This window comes from Pelobates fuscus, chromosome 2 (genome assembly GCF_036172605.1).
Source record: "Pelobates fuscus isolate aPelFus1 chromosome 2, aPelFus1.pri, whole genome shotgun sequence".
Taxonomy (NCBI): domain Eukaryota; kingdom Metazoa; phylum Chordata; class Amphibia; order Anura; family Pelobatidae; genus Pelobates; species Pelobates fuscus.
Window position 1 is genome coordinate 335,261,340 of NC_086318.1, and position 19,596 is coordinate 335,280,935.

The 19,596-nt window shown below is 36.6% G+C and overlaps 1 protein-coding gene across 4 annotated transcripts in view; it reads right to left on the reverse strand.

The window, feature by feature from the left end:
• Positions 1-19,596, reverse strand: part of EPHA7 (EPH receptor A7) — a 189,911-nt gene that overhangs the window by 37,236 nt on the left and 133,079 nt on the right. For all 4 annotated transcript variants that reach the window (XM_063443579.1, XM_063443577.1, XM_063443578.1 and 1 more), the window contains exons 7-9: positions 3,207-3,375; positions 2,561-2,669; positions 1,514-1,569 (exon numbers count right to left, since the gene is read on the reverse strand). In XM_063443579.1, the coding sequence (XP_063299649.1) occupies positions 1,514-1,569; positions 2,561-2,669; positions 3,207-3,375 (334 nt within the window). The remainder of the gene's footprint in view (positions 1-1,513; positions 1,570-2,560; positions 2,670-3,206; positions 3,376-19,596) is intronic.

The window sequence follows — 19,596 nt, forward strand, 5'->3', positions numbered from 1 at the left end:
ATGCATTCATGCATGCACACACATACATCATACATGATATGTCTGCTGAAATGTTTTGATATCCCGTACTGCACAGATTGGTGACGTAATCTGTACAATAATTGCCCACAATGAACAGGTAATACCTGCCACTATGCTAATGAAATAGCTGCAATCCAGCACTGTAAACCCCACTAATCTCAGGCAACATCTTAACAACTAACCAACTACACTATCACTAAATATTAACCCACACTAGACATTACCACCTATTCTGCACTTATCGTTAACCTCTTCAGACACTTTAACTTCTACAGTGCACAAATCCCTACAGTACCCTAACAATATTTATTAAGCTCTACACTACCTTAACACTACCACTACTCATAACCTGAAGTTATCATGTAATAAAAAAATACACATGCATTAAGAGAAAATAATCCAGTGGTTCTGAGGACATTTATAAATCAGTCTCATAGTTTATTATGATGTCTCCAAAAGCCCCCAAAGGCGTTATTTTCCAATAATGCACAAAGATATGTATCAGATCTAAAATCTCTATATTATATATTAAATATACAGTATGTGCTGAAAATGTGGGCACTATATCAATGTTTACAGCAATAATATACCGATTTTAAACTGAAATATGTTATTTGATGTAAAGAGTTTAATGTGGTATTAATTCAACACACATAGTACATGAGCCAGTGCTGATATAATCATTTATAACTGGTAAATAAGTGTTATTAACAAACACTCAAATTAGGGTAAGCGGTCTTACATAAATAGAAAAAAAATAGCAATTTGAGGTTTCTCTCAATACAATGTCAACATATGCACAGTACCCCACTATATCAGTCCCTTTCTAATTTCTGTCATAAATATAAACGACTTGTGTTCTACATTTAATTTTCATGTCCTCATTTTGTCTTGGAAGACTGATGATCACCAATATTGTCTCTGTCCCATTATACAACTCCTTCATTTTCTCTGGATATTTTTTTAAGTAGCAACTGTCATTAAAACTAGTTAAGAAATCTGCAAAATATATCATTTTTTAAAAAGAAAAATATTTTTTTTCCTTGGTATTTTTTTATTTTTTTTTATAAAGAACAGATATGATCAATGTGTTATTTATTGTTCCCGGTGTCATATATGTTTACATTAACAATAACTACGTTCAGTATTAACATGAAGAGCTGAGTGTTATGGCTAGTTAATTTATGTGTCATTATAATGATTGACATTGGACTCTGAAAGAGATGGCCAGAGGGAAAGATCACAGCTACTTGACCATTGAACTTTAAATTATGGAATCTCATGGGAGCCCTTTAAAACAGTGTGAACGGGCATAATAACATAAAGAAACCATGAACAATATTACTGTTTGCTATAGAACACGTCCATGCAATCAGGCTCACCTGAGATTTCATCATACATTATTTAACTCCCATTGTGCCCTAAAGTCAACTAAAGCAAGGAATGGATTAACAAGCAATATTTCCTTATAATAAAGAAAACAAACACTTACAATGAAAGTAAAGTTCTTCATCCCCTTCTTGATCAGCTTTGCTGTAGCCACAATGCCTGCAGGAAATATTTCAAAAAGAAGGACAAAGTTCTTACAAATGGTGCCTGTCACTTATGGTTAAACTCAATTAATAAACAACAATTAACAAATAAGCTGTCAAATATAATTTAGCTGATAATGTTAATAGGTGTAGAGAGTTGGAAAATTAACTTTGTTAACCCCTTAAGGACACATGACGGAAATGTTCCGTCGGGTTGGACTTTTACTTCTGAAGTTGTGCCCTTAAGGGGTTAAGTATGTCTAAAAACAAAACAAATTCCACAGTATAGAATGCCATTATAATTATATTAAAAAAATAGTAATGATGCATATATATATATATATATATATATATATATATATATATATATATATATATAATTTAAAAAATATATAAATGTATTTTAATACACACACACACACAGACACACACACACAAACAGACAGATTAATAGAGATAACTACACTGTGTACACATATTTTAATAAGACATCACTGCTAAATTGCAGCAGTCCCAAGTTCAGCCTGGGTGTTATCTAGAGGAGATCCAGAACTGAAATTAAGCCCCTTAGCTGTGTCCAGCTCTCCATATGTCTGACCGAGAATTCAAAACGTTTAGCCTGAGGGTATGTGCAGTGTAACCAGCTCGACAAAACATATGAAAGACCTGGGAAAGCAATAGTGCTTTGTTTAGGTCTTGAATCACCCATAAAGGATAATACTAAGAACACATTGACATCTACAATATATCAATGCACACTACTTCAAGAAATAGTTTAAATAATGTATTGCCATTTTAAAAAAGGACTAAATCCACAGTTCCTTTTAAAATTTCCCCCGGTTAATGGTAATGTATAAATGACATGCTCGTAGGAGATTGGTTCTCATTTCTAAGGACAGATGACAAGTGAGATAATATATATTTTAACAATGTGTTTATAGACAGTACAACGTGCATCAAATGATTAACTTTTAAACAACTGAGTTATATCTAGATCAAATGTTTACCTTCTTCCGATTATGAATCCAAATACCATAAAAACCAAAATTATGGTTCCTGCAACTGCCACCACGGCTATGATAATGACAGGGTTTTGTTCACTGGAGACAGCAGTGGCTGCATGAAGACAACATACGGAATAGTCAACAAAACATGTAAAAGCTACAAAATAAACAAACGCAAATGCATTCTTTTCATAACATGCTAATCTGTCAATTTTAAATCTGCATCTTACCGTTATGAGGATTTAAATGGATCAAATGTTTTAAAAGAAGAGCAGTTTTCAATGTATTTTAAAGCATAATGTTCAATGCCTCTTGTGCTTAAGAAATATATTGCCAGCCACACATCTGACTTCCTTTTCCAAATTGCTTATTTTGTACCTTTTAATTCTGTAGTTGAGAAGTTTTATAACTTAGCAGGAAATAGGTTCACAAAAGTGATCATCTTATCAAAGCATATTCACTCTGATTTTACTATTGTTTTGTTCTGCATAACTATGGTTATGGAGGCCAATTCTTACAAATAGTATACTTTTTTTTTCCTATTGTTATTTCTTTTCCATTTGACTAATACAATATTTAAATATTCTGTGAATGCTAAATTTACAAAGAGGTTCAGTATATTGAGAAGGAGTACAAAAATTGCCATTACCGGTAGCCTCTTCGAGGGTGGTTACATCTAGTCTTGGACTGTACATCCCATAACCTGCAGCTGTAAAGGCACGGATTTGGAAAATGTAAGCTGTCCCAGGTCGAAGATTGTTTATTGAAGCTGATGTAGACTTGGTTTTCAGTGTGGAGTATGTACGCTCCCTTTGATCCTGAAAGCAATAAAAGCATTTCAGTGTATGTCGGAGATATCCATGAATACAAATACACAGAACTGGTGTGTGTGCGTTAAATGTATGAGATTGCTTTTTTTTTTTTTTTTAAAGTAAAGCATTTGGTAGATGCAATTACATAGCATGTTTTACCCCACTAGGCACTTCCTTGACCATGTAAAGTGTAACGACGAGAATAATGAATTTCAGATTGCAGGGTCCCAAAGGCCACTGTGAATCCACTTCAAGAAAATGCTAGTGAACCCAGTAAAAAGTAGCAGATAAATTAAGAAATTAAATAATAATAACGTACTTACATTCTGTATTAGATTTTTAATGATCTACACTTGATGGAGCGGAATTCTGTATTGGTAGATTTGTAATCTGACCTATACTAGGTTATACTTGGTTATATTATTAATATTATTATTATTTTCAATATGAACACATTCTGAAATGTATTACAATTTTACAATGGAGATATAAAACGTCAGGTACATAATAAACACATGAACGTGAACGGAAGAGATTAAGAAATTAAGTGCACTATAGCTTCCCCCTTTGTCAAGCTCCCTCCCTCTCCCTTCATGGTTAATACCCCTTCTGTCACTTACCTGGGTCCAGCGCCGATGTCCCTTAGTGCTGGCTCAGCACTGCCCATGTCCCTTGGTGCTAGCTCAGCACTGCCCACGCTCATTCCCCACCGACATCCTCCAGTGGGGGAGACTTAAGGCGCATGCCCGGCAATGGCCTCGCTCGCATTATGATCTCCCCAAAAGAAAGCATTATTCAATGCTTACATTTGGGGATTACGGTGACGCTGGAATGCCTCATGCATAGCATGAGGACGTCCAACATTGTTTAGATGACCAAATGTCGTCTTAGCACCCAGAAGTCCCTCTAGTGGCTGTCTGGCAGACAGCCACTAGAGGAGGAGTTAACCCTAGCAAGTAATTATTGCATTTTATAAAAACTGCAATGATTACATGTTCAGGGTTAAGGGTCATAGGAATTTGCACCCAGACCACTTCAATGGGCTGAAGTGGTCTGGGTGCCTACAGTGTCCCTTTAAATGAGCTTACAATTGAGGACATATGAAAGATCTAGATTTAAAAAATAGATGGAATTTTGTCAATGGGATACAATTTTGAGATATATGTTGCTCAAGGTACTCAGACTGTAGAGTTTGCATACCTAATAATGTATTCTTCAATGTTTTATGACGATGAATAGAAGTAAAATTAATATTAAAGAGAATGTATAGGAATTGTTGTTTTGGGACTATAGTTTGCCTGTGTGTCCTTACCCTTGGTTGATGAAAATAATAATGTTTAAAAGACATTATTTACCTTGGATTCTCTGCTACAGGATTCTCTGCTACAGCTAAATGCTGGGCTCCTCCAACCAAATACTGCAGCAAATATTAGCAGCGATTGATTCCAAAACCGAGTTTTAACCGGCCTGGAGGAGAAAGTGCCTCTAATGGCTGTCAGGAAGACAGCCAGTAGGTGAATTTAGCCCTCCAATGTGAACATTGTAGTTTCTAAAAAACTTCTATCTTCAATGCCTCCATCTTTCTCCATATTCCATAATGGATCCCCCCAATGTTGTCCCGTAGCTTTCTTGCACTGTAGCTACTACAATAAGTTATAGTGGCAATAAAACGTATAATTGTCCCTTTAATCAAATAATTTTGGGAGGAAAAATAATTAGAACATGGTAGTAGATGCAAACTAAAATGTTAAAGGGATACTATAATCACGAAAACAACTACAGCTTATCGTATTTGTTCTGGTGAGTAGAATCTTTCCCTTCAGGCTTTTTGCAGTAAACACTGTCTTTTCAGAGAAAATGCAGTGTTTACATTACAGCCTAGGGATAGCTCCACTGGCCACTCCTCAGATGGCTACTAGAGGTGCTTCCTGGGGCAGTGCTGCACAGTGTGCAGTACTGCCATTCAGTGCCTCAACCCTCTGAATTCAGACATTGAACTTTCCTCATAGAGGTGCATTGACACATTGATTGGCCAGGGTTGTGTTTGACTTGTGCTGGTTCTGTCCCTGGTCTGTCTTTTTGACAATCTCCAATCCTATGGGAAAATATTGTGATTAGATCACAGAATCAATTCTGATGATATCAGCTGTAAACAGGCAGATCAGGGGTAGAGGCAGCAGCTGCAGACTTGAAAACAAGGAAGATTTTACTATATTTAGGGAGGCTAGGGGGAACCACAGGGCTAGATGGTAGTTTTAACACTATAGGGTCAGGAATACATATGTGTGTTCCTGACCCTATAGTGTTCCTTTAAATCAATGAATTTTAAATCGATTAAACAAAATGTTCATGCATTGATTATTCTCAGCGCTAATATCAATAAATCAGTATATCAGTTTTACCAATAAACAATAAAAGAAAACATATACCAAAGTAGTGAAAATATGAAAATGCTTGTATGAATAATTCATATTCCAGATTTTGCAATTCCAGTATTTTCTAAACTGAGAAGCATTTAGCAATCCTTGTAACCCTCACTTTTATTGAAGGTTTGTCAGTTCTGTGTGAGATGTTAGCAAGCTACATTCTGTTTTGTGCTGACATTTCATAGTCATTGGGTGATAATATGTGCATCCCTTAATCTAGCTGAAGACATCTTCTACTTCTCTTCAGTACAAGCTGAACCCCTTAAGGACACATGACGTGCCTGACACGTCATGATTCCCTTTTATTCCAGAAGTTTGGTCCTTAAGGGGTTAAGACATTATTTAAAGAATGCTGAGAGCAACATGATATCAAATTCTCAAACTGCTTACAACTTTTGATTATGAGAAAATGTTAAAGGGACATTCCAGGCAGGAGCTGACACTTCACGTTTAATGCATTTAGATATAAGGAATTTAAACAGGAGGACAATAAATTGAGGTTGAAAAAAATGACAAATAGAATATCTTAGAACTGCAGAAAATACTCCCAGACATGGGCAGATTGGCATGTCTTCTATGCTTAAGAGTAGTCGTCCAAAGCAGGTAAATGGTATGTGATATACAACTTTCATGGTTTGGTTTTATGTTTCGGTAGTATCTTTCCTATTTACCGCATGGTAGAATGTGTCCAGAAAGTGCGACTTCTTACAGAGGAAGGCCACTACACTTACTTTGATTTATATACATTCAAATGTTTTATTAATGAGATGATCTTGTAACTAAAATAAACATTTTTTTTTTAATATTATGGTTTAAACAGCTATCTGTCCCTAATTGCTGTGCTTCACAAACCTTTTTAACTGAGTGATGATGAAATTTAATTGAAATCTTCACTTTGCTTGCTTGCACATCATTCTGATGTCAAGAGGTGTTTTGGGGCATTACATCACAGGACCATATAATGGTACCATAGACTGTGGACAATGTCTGCATAATTTCTGACTTTAAAGGGACACTGTAGTCATTGTAACTGATTTATATTATTGAAATGGCTATTGTGTCTGGAGTCCCCTGGCAACATCATGCCATTCAGTGTGTTAAACCACACAAAATGTTCTAGTGCTAAACGAAAGTCCCCAGCAGCCCATACACTCTGTGCCTCTTGAAGTAATGAGGAAGCATTAGCCCAATCAATAATGGGTAGCTGTCATTGGCTGAGAGTATCAGCTGACTGTTTTTTTAGCCTAATAGAGTGTTAATTGCTGGTATAAAAGGGCATGGCTAAAAGGAAGTGTGTACTCTCGGCCATAGCTATAACTTCAGTAGAGGCCAGGCTGTGGGTGGGCAGGTACCATAATTTCATGTTATTCAGCTTGAAAATTGCTTAACATTTGATGGAGCGGCACTATAACGGATCCAATGAGATGAAATTGACATTGCCTACAGTGTCCCTTTAAAGGTATTCTATAGTCACCAGAACAACTACAGCTTAGTATTAGTATGTGTTCTAGTGAGCATAATCATTCCCTTAAGGCTTTTTGCAGTGAACACTGTATTTTCAGAGAAAATGCAGTGTTTACATTACAGCCTAGGAATACCTCCAGTGGCCACTCTTCAGATGGCTACTAGAGGTGCTTCCTGATGTAGTGCTGCCATTCACTGTCTTCACAATCTGCATGGATACACTGGATTTTCCTCATAGAGATGCATTGAATTAATGTATTTCTATGAATAGATGTTGATTGGCCAGGGCTGTGTTTGGCTTGTACTGGCTCTGCCCCTGATCTGCCTCCTTGACAGTATCAGCCAATGCAATGCTTTCATATGGGAAAGCATTGTGATTGGCTCAGAGCAAAACTTCTGATTATATCAGCCAAGCATGCAGATCAGGGGCAGTGCCAGCAGCAGCAACAGCAGACTGGAGTAAAGTTAGGGATATAGGGGAGGGGGCCAGGAGGGGCTATATGGTGGTTTTAACATTATAGGGTCAGAAATACATGTTTGTGTTCCTGACCCTATAGTGTTCCTTTAATGTCATCTGCATGGAATCACCTGAAAAAAATATATCAGATGTCCTTGGTTGAAAAAAAATAATCCTTTCTCATATGAAGAAATGTACCTGGAATATTTTTCCATAATTTACTCAGATGGAAAACAGCTTTAAAAAGATCAGACCTCCTGTCCCCAGTGTATGTGTAAAGCTGTCCTTATTTAAATAAGAGAGGGAGAAAAAAAGAAACAAACAAGAAAGAATACCCATAATAAGAACATCAGTCTCTAAATTCTGTCCTTCCTTTCATCCCTAAGGGAAACGCACCTGAAAAAGTGTCAAGAGAGTAACAGAATAGAGTGCGGCTCATTAATAAAACATATAAACAAAATAGTTTCCTCTTGAGAGTAGAAAATCCTACATATATAGGGATACCTTCTAATCCATGCATTGTCAGCGATTGCCCAGGGAATTGTAAATTGTAGGCAGAACAGTAAACTAGAAATATTCTTCAACTGAAACTATTTCAGACTAAAATTTGTGATTCCCTGGTCAATTCTCAACAATTTCCAGTTCAGTGAATAACCCTGTCAGCGTATGAAGAAGGCGTGGAGAGTCCTTCATATTGTGTCTCTAAATAGCTATTCTGCCAGAGGGGGAGCAAAGAATTCACTGGAAGTTAAAAAAATTTAGCAGAACAAGGTTTAAGTCAAATCCCATTAGCTGATTATCTTTACTATAATATACAGTTTCAAATTACTAGAACATTTTTAACGGAGTTAGGTACAGTGTTGGAAACCCTGTTTGCTCCCAAGACATTAAACTATTTATACTTTAAACTGCGATAATCTTATGATCAAAATTACTAGAATAAATATATCAAAAACACTGGATTCTTGATTTATCCGATTATATTCCCCATGCTCTGAATATTTATTTGATCACATTATAGTACTGTAAACTGCTTTGTTAAAACTCCAAGGTAATCATGGCCTGTTGAATTGTAAGGTCACAGCAGAATAACCATGAATACTCTATAACTCACCTTTTTGTTATCCTATTAAATTAATTTTAGTGGCTTGATGGAAAAAATAAATACCATATGATAAACACTTATGTCAGCTATTATTAACATAACATAAACATATTATTTGGGGTTAAGGGAGCTAACAGAAAAGTGAAAAGGTTACCAAAAATACACTCAGGATCTCTCTTTTTTTTCTGCTCTATTCATCTTTCTTTTCTTTTTTTTTTTTTTTTTTTAAAGGAGCTGAAAAATATGCAATCTAATGGAGAATATAAACCATTGGCCTAAATTGTGACATAAAAGAGGCTAATTTAACTGAAACTGTTACATAATGCACAGCTTCTCTCATAACCTCCTGGTAGCAAGTCTTTATAGAATGGACTAAACAGCTGTGCAGATTCCTTCGCTATGCTCTGTGTTGTTGAGAGCCTGCTGAGTCTAAAGTCACAGCCTATGAAAAGGAGCTAATGGTCACGCTGTCAAACGTTACAAATGCCATTGTATGGATTAAGTTATATTATTGATGAGAACCATCAATCAGTTTTGAAGGCAGATCATTCCACTCATCACCTACATATCCTAGAAATGTCTCATCAACGTCCACTACATCCTGTTCCAATTTACAACTTGTTATTTTCTCCGTCAAATCTAATCTTACAGGGATATTCACTAAAGTTAGAACTCAAGATGAATTCAAAGTGAATTTCAGATTTAAGGTGTAAATAGTCAAACGGGAAGAATTCTCTAAGTCAGCTATGCTTTTAGCTCAACTAGTATGGCTTCACTTTATTGAATAACCCTTACTGTCCAATATCACTTAAATCTTAAAAAAAACATATGTCTACAAGTATGATTAAATCAATAGAAATGTTCAATGGTTGAACATGAGCTAAAGCTAACACTTCTGAAAAGTGGTTTATTCGCAAAGAGTATAATATGGTTAATTAAAGGGGGATTAATCTTCTTTTCTGGAAATTATGCAATTTTACAAAACATTAATAAATCACCTATAACTTGTGGCTTATTTATAACCTATGAGTTTAGATGGGAGGGCTCTAGAATAGAGTGTTGTCAATTTTGACTTTTTTTGTATTTTTCTGATCTTACTAAGACATGTCTGTAAAATATAGGTAACAGCTAAACATAATATTCAACATTCAGGGATATTTGCATAATACAAGCTATAAAAGCCCAGTTGGAAAAAAATCGTCAACTCACCTATATTCTACAGTGGTTGGCTTAAATGTTGGAAATTCAATTGGCAATTTAACAAATAAAGCTTCATAAAGAAAATTAACTATAACTGCATTGTTTTACAGTGTTAGCTACATTTATCCACAATATACCTTCAATAAAGAAAACATGTGCATGTTGTTTTCAGCAGGGTACACTGTCAAAAAAAACCACAGGAATATAAATATAGGGCATAACACACAAACTAACAATCTCTACACAGTATATGTTTTTGTGTGATTTCTTTTATAACCAAGAGACTTTTCACAATCATTCTGCATTAATGGATATATTGTGCCTACTCTTCAGTAACCAGTCAGGCAATTAAAGATGTATAGACAGAATTTGCCTTTTTTCTTCAAACAGTAACCTAAGCCATCTCTCCCCTACTATACACAATCTTTTTTTATTTTTGCCAGCAGAAAGAGGTTAGGGGAAATTAGAAACCAAACTGAAATAAGTGGTTTGTTTCCTTGTCTTCCGATCTACTTTCTGAAGATCCGATACAAAAAGTAAAAAGAGAAAAACCAGCCTAAAGATAACCTCCCAAGTAAATAATGCATGTACACAGATTAAAGCAAGCAAGTCGTCAATCTGACATAGTAAAACATCTAAACACAGTGTAACAAATAATACAAGCGGAGATAGAGATTTTGAGATAAATACAAATTTAGCATTCGGTCCCCCACGGCATGACCTGCTTCCTCTCAAAACAGCATGGCAGTGAACAGTTATATTGTACAGAGATTGGGAAGTACACACAAAACACACCCAAGAAACAATAAACACATATGGTTTGCATTGTTACAATAGCAAATTTTGCATGCATGTGATGTCTCAGCGTCTGTGTGGCATATAAGTCATTCTATACACAAGGGTGGGAGGAATTGCAACTCAGATCTTTGCTAAGATCTTCAAACGTTATTATATGACAAACAAAAAACGTTTAGGCATGTGTATAGGAACCAGGACATGTTTATTGGACAGAATCAAGCAATGCTTCGGTTCTGCATGAAAAATGGTGGAAACGTTTTTTGTGCCCAGATCTTACTTTGTTTTACATTTGAAGAGCCTGGTCGCCTCTGGACTGCAGGCATGGCTGTGGTTAACAATATGTGCTTGCCCCATTCTCTATTCTACTTTGTTTCAAAAATGAGTAAATGGCTCATTCGCTAACCATTTCCTTACATAAAAAAGTTTAATATAATATTCACAAATATGGCAGGTTTAACTGTATTACATTAACACTAAGTTCTGCCACTTTTAAGAGTGCGAGTAGTTGTCTGGTAATTGTTTTACAGTTTTCAAATCCTCAGAGTGGGTTATTTATAATAGAAAAAGCATGCAGATAACATATAATATCAGTAGCCAATCACAGTAGCCATCTCAGATTTGTTCAGTAGCTCCCAGATTTCCAATAGGCAGTAAAGGGGGAAGTGTTTAATCCCTTGTGATGTTATGTGCCCAAAGGAAGATCATAAGAAGGCCAGAAATCTTTTATTCTGCCTCTATAAAAAAACAAAAACCCCCAAAATTCTGAGCAGATCATGCAAAATTTATAAGCAAGATGACAATGATTTTTGTGCATGATATCAAACGTTGTGATATCAAAAGCTGTGCACTTAAAAGATTCCCTTAACTGTGCATTTAAAATGCATTGTATCACGTAAGGGACATTGAAATTTGATTAAGATCAAAGGATCACTTATAAATATGGTATTAAATGTGCCATTAGGGTTATGGATAAGGAAGTCTTTGGGTTAGAGGAGGATAGCCTGTATGTAAGATATTTTGGACTCTAACTCTCATTATTATCAGCCACATGGATTCATACTGTAATATCTGTCCACAGTTTGGCTTTATATAGGTTTGTCACTTAGAACTCAGTTTTTTCCACCTAGTTGCATATATATTCGTACAGAAAATGAAATGGAAAAAGGTTGCTTGTTACATGAAATGAACAAAAATAGATACTTTCCAAGAAAATATCTGTGGGTGGATTGGCGCTATTAATACTGGTATAAAGGTGAAAACACAGCAACTACCCCCAAGTGCCTAGAAATCACCCAAAGGCACTATACAAATGGATACAAAAGACAAAACATAGAAAGGGGGGTGCTATATATACATGAAATACTTAAAATACTTATGTCTGTACAAGGAAGGTCTTACTGCTGATAGTCAAATCAAATCAATCTAGAAAAACAAAAACAGATTGCACATAGCATAATACTGTATGAGGAAAAATAAAATCAGTAATGGAGGTTTGGGTCACTCACGATAAACAGAGCCTATTGTAGCAGGCTCTGACTGTATGGGCTCATCAAAATCTCTGTATGCTGTATGTTCCAACAGGATCAGCTCCAGGATCAGCTCCCTCCTCCTCTTAGTACTCTTCCAATCACACCAAAAAAACCAAATGGTAAGGTGTAAAAAGGATTTATTCAGAATACTATTAAACAAATAAAATGACAAAGCACTACGCGTTTCGACTGTTCAGTCTTCTTCAAAGGTGCATAACATACAAGTCCATCTGATTTCTTTAAATACATCCGGAGTTGTTGATTTTCGCGGGTAAAAGTTCGTATTACTTCCGGGTTGTGATGTCACTTCCGGGTCCGCCGGCTCAATTTGCGTCATATGACGTCATCACGCTTCCGCCCGTCTGGCATCCTTCAACCTGGATGTTTATGATTACGGACGCCATTTTTGTACCTGGCATTGTACTAGCGAACTATACTTAGATGAGGGAGAATAGATCAGGCAGAACTATAACATACATATTGTAGAAATCCGCTTACAAAGCTGGTAACATATATATTATACTCTACAATATTAGGAGAAATACTAGAGAAAGGAAAATAAGAAACCATTAAAATTATCCTTATTGGGACCGAAAGGATTAAGTTTATCGGTAATAAGAAAGGGAGGGGGTTAAAACAATATAACCCTTTCTCGAAAAAAGCAAAAATATACTTTTTAAAAGAAGGAAATCCTTCCATATAACAAAAAAAATGGATATAAGAAATATATAAAAAATATAAAAAATATATATAACTCCTATAATCTGGGCCGAACTTTTTAGATAAGGGCTGCCATCTCAAAGTCCACATTGAGCCCGCCCGGGGTCAGTGTTCCTAGATCAAAGATCCACCTCATCTCACAGCGGCCCAATGCGGACTCGAGATGACCTCCCCTCCAATGGGGTTTAATAGCTTGGATCCCAAAAAAACTGAGCCCCGCAGGGTTTCCACCATGTACATTTAAAAAATGTGTAGAAACACTATGTTTTAAAAAGCCTCTCCTTATATTGTAGATGTGCTCACGTATCCTTGTCTTTAGGTTTCTTGAAGTTTTCCCCACATATTGGAGTCCACAAGGACACGTGAGCAAGTACACCACATTCTTAGTGTGACAGGTCATAAATGAATTGATTTTAAAATTAACAGAGCCAATCTTAGAGTGAAAAGCCTCTACTTTCTTCAGTTTACTCTGGTGGTTCCTACAACCCATACACTCCCCACAATAATGAAAACCTTTCTGTAGGGATTTATTGATAGTTAGAAAATTTTCTTTCAATTTAGGAGCTTCTAAATAACTCGAGGTTAATTTCTGTCTTAAATTTTGCGCCCCTCTAAAAATCAATTTGGGTTTATCATAAAGGTATGGTAGGATTTCTTCATCCTGTTGGAGGATATACCAATGTTTGTTAAAGATTTTTTTAAGCTCTCTGTGATCTTGACTATAATTGCAGATGATAGGTATTTTATCTTGTTTTTCCTCTGATATGGTTTTTGATTTATATTCTAGTAGAGTGTTCCTTTCCATATTTCTAACCAATTCTATCTCCTGATCTAAAAGTTCGTTACAATATCCTTTCATTAGGAATTGTTCTTTTAGAATTCGGGATTGGAAATCAAAGGTTTCTATTTTTGTACAGTTCCGTCTCATGCGTAAGAATTGACCCTTCGGTATGCTCTCTAACCATGGACGGAAATGACAACTTTTTTTATGGATATATCCGTTCACATCAACCGGCTTAAAGAAAGTGCATGTGTCAATACTATTCCCTGTAGCTGAGATCTCTAAATCCAAAAAATGGATTTTCTGCTGGCTATATTCCTGAGTGAGCTTAACATTCCACTCATTAGAATTCAAGAAGTCGAAATATTCCAAAAAAGTGGAATGATCCCCCCTCCAAATAATGAAAATGTCATCTATATACCTCCTATAGAGGACCAGATTCGCACTCCAGTCGTGCTGGGAATAAACAAAAGAATTTTCCCAAAAAGCCATAAATAAATTAGCATAACTAATAAAAATCCCCAACAAGATATCCAAAAGATTTTTTTGGAATATCTAGATAAAGGCTTTCTAAAAGAAATTTTAACTAAGAAAGAGTATGACTATTTAAACATAAAATCTCCAAAAATCCCTGTAATTTACACATTACCAAAACTCCATAAAGATGTGAATAACCCCCCAGGGAGACCCATTGTCTCTGGAGTGGGTTCACTTCTTTCGAATCTGTCTAAATATATAGATACGATTCTCCAACCCTTAGTGAAGGAAAACCCCTCATACCTGAAAGACTCTATGAGCCTATTACAAATACTTAAGAACTTTAGGTGGGAAAGTGACTTCGCATTCATTACGTGCGACGTCACTAGCTTATATACCTGTATAGATCACGACATTGGATGTCGAGCCAATTACTCCTTTCTGGAAACATCCGGGTTGTACCCCAAGGAACAAATAGACTTTGTGATGGAAGGAATTTCGTTAATCCTTCGGAACAATTTCTTTTGGTTCGAGGGGGAGTACTATCTGCAACGTCGGGGGACCGCTATGGGGACCAGATTCGCACCCAGTTATGCTAATTTATTTATGGCTTTTTGGGAAAATTCTTTTGTTTATTCCCAGCACGACTGGAGTGCGAATCTGGTCCTCTATAGGAGGTATATAGATGACATTTTCATTATTTGGAGGGGGGATCATTCCACTTTTTTGGAATATTTCGACTTCTTGAATTCTAATGAGTGGAATGTTAAGCTCACTCAGGAATATAGCCAGCAGAAAATCCATTTTTTGGATTTAGAGATCTCAGCTACAGGGAATAGTATTGACACATGCACTTTCTTTAAGCCGGTTGATGTGAACGGATATATCCATAAAAAAAGTTGTCATTTCCGTCCATGGTTAGAGAGCATACCGAAGGGTCAATTCTTACGCATGAGACGGAACTGTACAAAAATAGAAACCTTTGATTTCCAATCCCGAATTCTAAAAGAACAATTCCTAATGAAAGGATATTGTAACGAACTTTTAGATCAGGAGATAGAATTGGTTAGAAATATGGAAAGGAACACTCTACTAGAATATAAATCAAAAACCATATCAGAGGAAAAACAAGATAAAATACCTATCATCTGCAATTATAGTCAAGATCACAGAGAGCTTAAAAAAATCTTTAACAAACATTGGTATATCCTCCAACAGGATGAAGAAATCCTACCATACCTTTATGATAAACCCAAATTGATTTTTAGAGGGGCGCAAAATTTAAGACAGAAATTAACCTCGAGTTATTTAGAAGCTCCTAAATTGAAAGAAAATTTTCTAACTATCAATAAATCCCTACAGAAAGGTTTTCATTATTGTGGGGAGTGTATGGGTTGTAGGAACCACCAGAGTAAACCGAAGAAAGTAGAGGCTTTTCACTCTAAGATTGGCTCTGTTAATTTTAAAATCAATTCATTTATGACCTGTCACACTAAGAATGTGGTGTACTTGCTCACGTGTCCTTGTGGACTCCAATATGTGGGGAAAACTTCAAGAAACCTAAAGACAAGGATACGTGAGCACATCTACAATATAAGGAGAGGCTTTTTAAAACATAGTGTTTCTACACATTTTTTAAATGTACATGGTGGAAACCCTGCGGGGCTCAGTTTTTTTGGGATCCAAGCTATTAAACCCCATTGGAGGGGAGGTCATCTCGAGTCCGCATTGGGCCGCTGTGAGATGAGGTGGATCTTTGATCTAGGAACACTGACCCCGGGCGGGCTCAATGTGGACTTTGAGATGGCAGCCCTTATCTAAAAAGTTCGGCCCAGATTATAGGAGTTATATATATTTTTTATATTTTTTATATATTTCTTATATCCATTTTTTTTGTTATATGGAAGGATTTCCTTCTTTTAAAAAGTATATTTTTGCTTTTTTCGAGAAAGGGTTATATTGTTTTAACCCCCTCCCTTTCTTATTACCGATAAACTTAATCCTTTCGGTCCCAATAAGGATAATTTTAATGGTTTCTTATTTTCCTTTCTCTAGTATTTCTCCTAATATTGTAGAGTATAATATATATGTTACCAGCTTTGTAAGCGGATTTCTACAATATGTATGTTATAGTTCTGCCTGATCTATTCTCCCTCATCTAAGTATAGTTCGCTAGTACAATGCCAGGTACAAAAATGGCGTCCGTAATCATAAACATCCAGGTTGAAGGATGCCAGACGGGCGGAAGCGTGATGACGTCATATGACGCAAATTGAGCCGGCGGACCCGGAAGTGACATCACAACCCGGAAGTAATACGAACTTTTACCCGCGAAAATCAACAACTCCGGATGTATTTAAAGAAATCAGATGGACTTGTATGTTATGCACCTTTGAAGAAGACTGAACAGTCGAAACGCGTAGTGCTTTGTCATTTTATTTGTTTAATAGTATTCTGAATAAATCCTTTTTACACCTTACCATTTGGTTTTTTTGGTGTGATTGGAAGAGTACTAAGAGGAGGAGGGAGCTGATCCTGGAGCTGATCCTGTTGGAACATACAGCATACAGAGATTTTGATGAGCCCATACAGTCAGAGCCTGCTACAATAGGCTCTGTTTATCGTGAGTGACCCAAACCTCCATTACTGATTTTATTTTTCCTCATACAGTATTATGCTATGTGCAATCTGTTTTTGTTTTTCTAGATTGATTTGATTTGACTATCAGCAGTAAGACCTTCCTTGTACAGACATAAGTATTTTAAGTATTTCATGTATATATAGCACCCCCCTTTCTATGTTTTGTCTTTTGTTACATGAAATGGTCGCAGCCAGTGTGTCACCAAAGAGGTTCCTGTAGATTATTTCACTTAGGCAGTAATAGACTGCTGCACACATAATGATCCAATAAAGCAGGCATGAAGGCCAGCTGGCTTTCAAAATAAGTCATGAATGAAGTGGTGGTGAGGTGGCAAGCAGACACAATATATGATACACTTCAAATGCAGCTAGTTATTTGAAGCATGAGAATGAAATCCTGTTAATATGACAGATTGAAAAAAAAAAAAGAAAAAAATATAACATAAAATTCAGCGTTTAACTTGGGTATTTCTGAATTCTACAAAGTGTAATGACCACACATGTATAGTAGAAAAATTGGATGAAATATTTGGGGCTAATGAATTTGGAGCCTTCAATAGAAATAATTTTTAAGAAATGATTTTAAGAAAGTGCCACTTCAATTATACAAGTTTAATCTGGGGCCACAAAGCTTGAAAATTAATTTAAAATATTTTCTCAAAACCTAAAGAATGAGCATTAAAATCTAAGAATGCAAAAACAGGGCTCCTGTACCAAAAACACTTCAGTCAGCTGAAGATGCTTTGGTGCTTACAGTGATTCTTTAAAATTGTATTCCACCCCCTCTTCCCCCTCATCCCTCTCCATACACACACTCTGCATCCACTATACACACAAACACTGCATCCATTATACATACACACGCAATGCAATACACACACACTGCAGCTACTGCTTCCACTACACAAATACACAATCTGCACACACTGCACACAATACACACACTGCATAACATAATCAATGTGGGCTTGTTTTAATGGGTGTGGTTTTGTTGGAGGGAGGGCAGCATTTCATGGACCAGGCAGCACAATGCTTTGGGCCTGGCCCTGAGCCTGACCCAGCACCAAGGGACATCGGTGTAGGATTCAGGTAAGTGACTGAAGGGGTTTTAACCCCGTCAGCCCCGCGGGAGGGGGCACGAGGGAGGGGGCTCTGCAGGAGCTTATAGTGCCAGGAAAATGGGTTTGTTTGCTTGGCACTATAGAATCACTTTGAATGTGTGTCTGGACAGCACGAATGAAAATAAACATTTTTTAGGCTGTCTAATTAAAACTAATTACTTCCCATATAAACCATATTTATTAGTAAATGTTTGCTTAATCATGTAACAACTAAATATTGTTACATGATTAATCAAAAATGTACTAATAAGTATGGTCTATTTAGGAAGTTAAGAGTTTTAGTTAGACAGGATAAAACATCTTCATAAAAGGATGGCTATAGGAAGGGAGTGTAAATGTCCCACTGGTTGTTCTGATTCAAATAAATGCTGTTTTCCCATTTTTTGTTAGTAGTTATCTTAATGAACTTTATCTGAAGTCCATTTACCACAGAACCACTGTGTAATGGTAAAAATGCTTTTATGTGGAGTGAAACCCCCAATGAATGATATTCTGTCTGTAGGGGGGGTGCCCGTACTATAACCAAGTACAGTTATTGACCCTTTAAATTCACTTGCCTGAAGCTAATCCCTAGGTACATTGCGTCAGTTAATGATGATACATTGCACCCTTGAGGAACACTGAGACTCCGAGCAAAAAATAGTGAGGTCAGGACAAGATCAGAATAGAGGAAAGAAAATTCAAGAAATAGAGTAGCCAGAGGCATGTAGAATACAAAGTAGACGATGAACAATAAAAATCGCAATGTATTATCAGGTACCTAGTCCCAGTACTGAGACCACAACAGGGTAAAAGTCATTGGGGTTTCTGAAATGTTAGTAGTCACAATGCAGGAGACAATCTGTATGTCACAAGGAGCTGATGTGCACTAAAACTTGACATAACAGATAGGTGTGCAGTATTCTATCTGGCTTAACTCGTGATATACAATTAAGTGTTTATCCCTTAATACTAATAAAAAGTTTAAATTTTAATTTATTTCCATTACCCCATCTCCTCAGGGCCGGATTAAGAGCCCAGTGGGCCTGGTGCTGATAATTATGATGGGCCTAATTACAAAATCTTATTGACCAAAAACACTAAAACAGTCCTACCTCCTAAGCGTCATGTATCTGATGGAGATGGTGCTGGAGGGAAACTCATAGGATGCAACTATGAGAAAACACATGCCCTTTGCTAATCTCACGCTTTCATCTTTTAAGTCAACCCATATCCCCTAACAGCAGTGTCCAGTAAAGCAGGAAGTCTATGGATGCGGTAAAAGGGTGGGCCACTGACACAAATCACATAACCAGAACAGCCGAAAGGGCGAACATACACAAAAAGGGGGCATGTCTGTGTCCCCATGTCTCCCAGTCCTAGGACACTAGGGGACATTGAGAGACATGGGGACACTGGGAGACATGGGGGCACAGATGCTAGGGAACACTGCGAGACCTGGGGACACTGAGACTCTTGGGGACATTGGGAGACATGGGGACACTGGGTGACAGACACAAGGGGACACTG